This window comes from Canis lupus, chromosome 7, assembly GCF_011100685.1.
Source record: "Canis lupus familiaris isolate Mischka breed German Shepherd chromosome 7, alternate assembly UU_Cfam_GSD_1.0, whole genome shotgun sequence".
Taxonomy (NCBI): Eukaryota; Metazoa; Chordata; class Mammalia; order Carnivora; family Canidae; genus Canis; species Canis lupus.
In genome coordinates this window covers 64,843,493-64,849,610 of record NC_049228.1, presented here as the reverse complement: position 1 = coordinate 64,849,610, position 6,118 = coordinate 64,843,493, and the positions used below count along the sequence as shown (strand labels likewise).

Genomic DNA, 6,118 nt, shown 5'->3' with positions numbered 1-6,118 from the left:
AACAAACTTCTGGATCGTGTCTTCAGGAGAAAAGGTGATAGGGGAGGTTCTGTTATGGTACAAACTTCCTATCCCCCCAGAGAATAAAAATCCCCCAACGTCTCATTTTTCCCTTTTTCAATGCTTCAACTTCTTAGAAAGCTCTAAAGCAAGGAAACTGGTACTGCTCCTTCCAACCACAGGTCATTTACGGAAGCTGACGTGGCCACAGAAGTAAAAAGATCTTAATGACAGTCTTGAAACAAGAAAAGAGGCAGCACTTCGTGGGGACGGGGGGTCTAGGAACAGAACTGCTGTGCGGCACTGCTGGGCGTGGGCAGCTCCTGGGCCCGAGCTGCAGAGGAGTCACGCAGGCCTCCCCCCAGACCACAACCTGCGGGGAGTGGGGGCCTGTGTGGTGGTGGTGGTGGGGGACCTCTGGAGAGCCGTTAGCACTTCACTAATTGAAGCCCTCAGGCAGGGTTTTCTTCCTCTCAGAATTTTTTTTTTTTTAGTACCATTTATCAAATGACCATTAGCACAAGTTTAAATGCTGCAGAAGAATGCTTACCTATGTAGCTGAGTAACACAGGGAGGAATATCAAGCCGTGCGTGGCTCCCAGCAAGACCATAGCCAGATACATCCTGAAGTAAAATACCTGGAAAATCTGCGATTTGGCAAAGGCCAACACCACAATCCCTCCAAATTTCGTTAGTGTGATTCCACTGAACACCTGAAAGAAGAGACAGGGTTGGGAAGCAGTTACCAACCTACTCTGATTCCTCACGTAGCGATTTTCTGACGGGCAAGCCCCAAAGCAACAGGCGGTGAATTCACCCCAGCTTTCAGAGTTATGGGTAAGAAGCACTCTGTTCTACCCAAAACGGTTTGATCTGTGTATGGGTCTGGGAAAAAAAGGCTTAAGGGTAAAAGCATGTATTCTGCACAGACAGTGGAGTCTGTCTTTACACAGAGATTTCCTTATATTCTTAGATGAAAACTATTAGGTATCAAACTGTTATAAAACAGCATTCATTGAATGGTATTTTCTAGAGCAGCAAAGTAACTGACTAAAAGGCAGAAGCAGGCTATGGGGTTGAACTAAGACGACGCTCCGGGCTCTGAGCACCACAGCTCCCTCGCGGTCAGCATGTGTGCCTGGCCTGGGCTTTACATGGAAAGGCCTCCTGGCCCTCAGACCAAACCTCTGTTCTTTTTCCTGCTCCACTGCCTATAAAGGATTCACCACAGGGAACAGTTCTAAAAATTTCCGGATAGAACGATTTCATGAAATGCCCGAAGACCAGTCATCTTGGGGAGTTACGAAGTAATTAAAATTCTGGTTTCCCCACTGAATTTCCCAGTTCCTGAGAAGCACTCAGTTGATGAGCTGGGCGCTTCATGTTGAATCTCTGGCCAGGCTACTCACAGAACTGCCCATGTGAGAGAGCGCCTCTTCGGCCCGTTCCACGCGGCTGCCCTTCGCACTCACTGTGAACGCTCTCGTTATGTGGCTGCAGAACTCCACGGAGATGCCACAGCTCTGGAAAAGAGGGCTTCCATTACAACTGCCTTTTTGCGGCTGAAAATCCTAAGCAGGCAGGCACTTCTCTTGCAGGACCCAATGTTTGCAGGGTGCCCCAGGGAGGCACAGGAACCCTAAGCATCCCCTTGCCCCCATCACACCACCTGAAGCTGTACTGGACGATCCATGGGACCCTCAAGGCACAGCGCCCAAAACTGCTCTTCTCTATAGCAGATTGGCCTGTTTCAGGGGATCTGTTGAAGCCTCTCAAGGTTGCCCCCACCCCCCAAGAGCCAGCACAGGGTCATCAGATTTGCTTTACTTGGGCCTCACTGCCACTCCTCCAAAAACAGTGTTCATATCTTAAGTACAAACAAATGCTATTTTAATACTTTCTCAAACGCTCCTATCTTCGAGACTATCAAAAAGTACCTGGCAACTGCATGGGAAGCAAAAGGTACTGGTAGAGAATTCTGGGAAGGAGCATTTTTATGAATAAAAAGTGGGTGTCGTGTCATGTTTTTGCAAACCCTTCAGTATAGAAGTTCAGGGCCAAATACCCCCGCAACACCATGAAGTCACACGTCCATTGTTCTATGCAGCACTCACACCTGCGCTCCATTAACACTCCTCTCACCTGTCCAAGAGCTGGCCTTGGTCTGACCCCAAGAAACAGCTAACAGAAGTGACCCGGGAGTTACGAACAAACCAAGCGGACCAGGACTCACCATGACCAGGTTGACCAAGGAAACCGCGTTCAGACTGATGCCCCACAGCCACATGACGCCAAACATGTTGACCAAGATCATGGCAATGGTGACACACATGATCACTGCAGACCACAGTTCACAGCCCAGGAGAACCAAGGTCACCAAGAAGATGGCTCCCAGTGACACGCTGAGGTTAAAGATCGTGTCATCAATAATGGTCAGGTACTGTTCGTAGAAGACATAGAACACACTGGAGAAGAGAGGAGAGGGTTCCATTACGGCTCGTTCTTGCTTCTGGAGGATCTAGTTTTCCATGCTGCCGCTACTGTAAGACAAACTACTCTGAGAGATACCTCTTGCATAAAAACTCCGTTTTGGCAAGACTCCTCTGCAGTAATTCAAATGAAACTCTGACCACGGACACCCAAAAAAGGGCCGAATAATGACCTAAAATGTGTATCTTGTATAAAGTTTCTGTTCATGAACCAACCTATTCTACTTCATAGGCATTTACAGAGACTATTTCGTGGTATTTTGAAAAAACAAGTCCTGATCTATCCTGAGAATTCCTTTAGGCCAAATGCAGTCCATGCGGGGCCTGAGAAGAAAATGCTTTTTTGGCAAAGTTAACCCACTCTTCTCAGGAATTAGGACACCCACTCTGAGAACTTCTTTCATGAAAAAACAGGCTGTCCTCCTGTCAAGGAATGGGTTGGAACTCCTTTAAGCAAGATCATAGGGCTGGGGAAAAACCACCTGTTTCTTCTACTTTTCAAAATTTTCCAAATTCAGGATCTCCTAATGCTTTTTTTTTTTTTTATAAGAAAAAAACCCAACAAGCAAAAATGAAAAGCCTCCATAAAGGCACTGTCCCAGGTAATCAGTGGTCAGGGATAACCCGTGGCTACTGGCCTGGAACGGCAGCTCAGTCCTCTCTGTGAAGCCTGGTCCCCTAGGACCGTGCCCTCCCGCCGGACTGCGGTGTGGGAGTGGGTCTTTGCAGACTGTGAGCTCTGGCCCAGAGACCAAATTTTGTGCAACCAGCACTCGGGCCTTGGTGGGTGCCCAAGAGCCTGGCCTTCCTCGCCCAGATGCTACCTCCCCTTGCTACTTTTTGCTTGTGCTCATGACAGAGAAGGTGCCAGAATGAAAGCCCAGGAGCAGCATCCCACCAAAGGAGCCCCCAGGATGCAGACCCTCACGCAAGACCCCTCATTTATAAAATTCACACTACCTGTACGGGAACACGCGGTAGTGGCTTCCTTTAAGGCTCATGGTTTTGGTGATGTTACTGGCAATGAGGATGGCTTTTCTCATGGCGTCAGTAAAGTCAGCAGAGGTCTGAAGCACGGTGTGGTAGGTCATGAAGTAAGTGGCTCCGACACTCGTGTCATTGCCGACGAGGTTAACTGCTGAGCCGTAGGCAGCATGTCCCCTAAGAGAAGACTCGGTGGTGTCAGAGGCTGCAGAAAGTACTCACAGAACCCGAAGCGCTCAAGGCTAATGGGAACCACCTGACCCTGGGCTCAGAGGTCAGATCGACCACCATCTTAGAGACAGGGAAGGGCCCCCCAAAAGGGAACAGTGAAGGTTTTGGCGTATTCTCTCTCACACTGGCTTTTCTTTATTGCTTTTGGTCATTTGGGTGCTGAGGGGCTCTTGTTTCTACACCTGGTTCTGCTCACAATCAAATGTGTTTTCCTTACGGCGTTTGCTCAGCAGTGTTGTGTAACAGGAGGTGAGAAAGGACAAGGCCCTGGAGTCTGTGGCCGTGAGGCTGGTCTCAGTCCTGCCACGTACTGGCCTCAGAACCCTGGGCAAAGGAACTGAATCTGGGTGGCGGTGTCCTCTGCCACCTACTCACAGGCTGTGTGATCAGGGCGAGGATGGGGATGAGGTGCCTGGCACGCAGGTGGCTCCCGTAAGTGCAGGCTGTTGCTTTCATAAAAGCTGAACATGCTCTGCTTTGTTTTATGTAGGCCAAAGTGTTCAAGTCTGCAAGCAGACCAAGCTGCAATATTCGTTTTTATTTTTAGGCACAGTCTTTCCACCGTACCAAGTATAGGTCTCCAAGTGCAGCCATGATATACATGCCTAACTGATGGGATTCTGGTCAAATACATATTCTTAGGAAAAACAGGGGAAGTCCCGAGTTTACCTAACGTACGTGTAGACACTCCTCTTCCTCCTACAGAAGGCTCTGAATCGTATCCCCGCTCCCCCACCGCCCGACTTCCGGCCCTCTTCCCTGTCTCTGGACCCAGACATCCTGCTTCCATGGTAACTGGCTGCTTGGCTAGATGGGGGAGTGAAACAGCCCATAGCCCCATAGCCAGACGGGCTGGTGAGAAGAATAGTGGGGCTAGAGGAATCTAAACCTTAGTTCAGGATGGCATTACCAAGCAGAGAAGCTGTCCCTGACACCCACAGATGGACTTGAACACATTCTGAAACCCCACAGGTTCCCGCTCCCCTTCTGCCCTGCTAGACACCTGCTCAGTGCTCCGCGTCCACTTGCACAGCCAGGACACAGAGACAAGAGTAAGAAACAAATGCTTGAGCCAGGGTGGTATCAGTTGAAGACGGTGAGAAGCTTTCCTTAGAGGTGTTTTAGGTTTTCTGTTTTCACAGAAGGATCGGGATAGGATGGGTAAGGGAAGAGAAGAGACCTTTCTGGTACAACCGCTTCCACCCCAGCCCTCTGCTAGTTGTCCAGTGCAAAATAGGGCAGGTATCTGAGCGGCTCAGTGGCACTTACCCTTTGCCGCACTTGGGGTTTGGGTTATCAGAAAGGAACATGGGCAGGAATCTCATGAAGTCTTCACCCTGAGGCCTCCGTTTGCCCTCCTGGGTCAGAGGCCTGCAGCGGACGCAGGCAGGGTCAACCACTGGCACAAACAGAGGAGGGGGCCAATGTGAGAAAAACCAGTCTCCAGATTTATTTTTAAAACATGTAAAGATATTGATAAATGAGGGGAATTCTTTTCCTCAATCTTTTTCCTGATCCAAAAGCTTCCAACACACGTGATTTTCATAGCCTAATACAATGGAGATGCCATCTTCATCTGAGGCAGGCTGTACAAACTCTATTCCCTAAAGCAGGTTTTCTCTTTGACGATGACTGCAATTGGTCCTATCAGAGCCCAAGGCTTCCATGTTTTTATTAAGAAAATTTGAAGACAGGGGCACCTGGGTGGCTCAGTCAGATAAGTGACCGACTCTTGATTTTGGCTCAGGTCATTATCTCAGGGTCATGAGATAGAGCCCCACGTCAGGCTCTGTGCTGAGCAGAGTCTACTTAAAGATTCTTTTTCTCTCTCTCTCCTTCTCCCTCTGTTCCTCCTCCTCCCAACTCCTCCTTGTTCTCTCTTAAAAAAAAAAAAAAGAAAAAGAAAAGGAAATTCAAGGGCAACCTCAATGCTCCTAACAAAACTACAGGGCAACAGTGAGAACTAAGGGAAGCATACCTGTGAGATGCTACAGCCAGATCCTAACCAAAAGACGCTACTAGTGTTGTTGGGGAGAAGAGAACGCTGAAAACTATGAAAACAAGAGTCCCCTGACCGAGGCCCTGTTTGTCTTACAGCCTCATGAGGGGAGGGAGGGGGAGACAGAAAAACATGACATCCATCCAAGAGCATGGCCCAGAGAGAGATGGCGACCAAGGAAGTGGGACCAGCGCCAGCATAATCACAGCTATAAACTGAGGTGAAATGCAAATCAGGTTTAAAGAATAATGTCACAAAGATCTGGAGAAGGACATGAAAGTACCTGAGGCGTTGCAGAACTGATCTGTGCTGTTGTAGACTCTACAGCAGGAAGACTGAGGCTTGACCCAATCAAAATAATCGTCGATCCAGGACGAGGGCGCAAAGCCTATGTGGGTACTAGCGAGAAGGAAGG

At 49.0% G+C, this 6,118-nt stretch overlaps 1 protein-coding gene across 1 annotated transcript in view; it reads right to left on the bottom strand.

Moving 5' to 3' along the window:
* NPC1 (NPC intracellular cholesterol transporter 1) overlaps nt 1-6,118 on the bottom strand; it is a 52,655-nt gene that overhangs the window by 571 nt on the left and 45,966 nt on the right. The window contains 6 exon segments of the mRNA NM_001003107.2: nt 551-713; nt 1,410-1,523; nt 2,234-2,465; nt 3,450-3,650; nt 4,974-5,103; nt 5,987-6,102. Of these exon segments, the coding sequence (NP_001003107.2) occupies nt 551-713; nt 1,410-1,523; nt 2,234-2,465; nt 3,450-3,650; nt 4,974-5,103; nt 5,987-6,102 (956 nt within the window).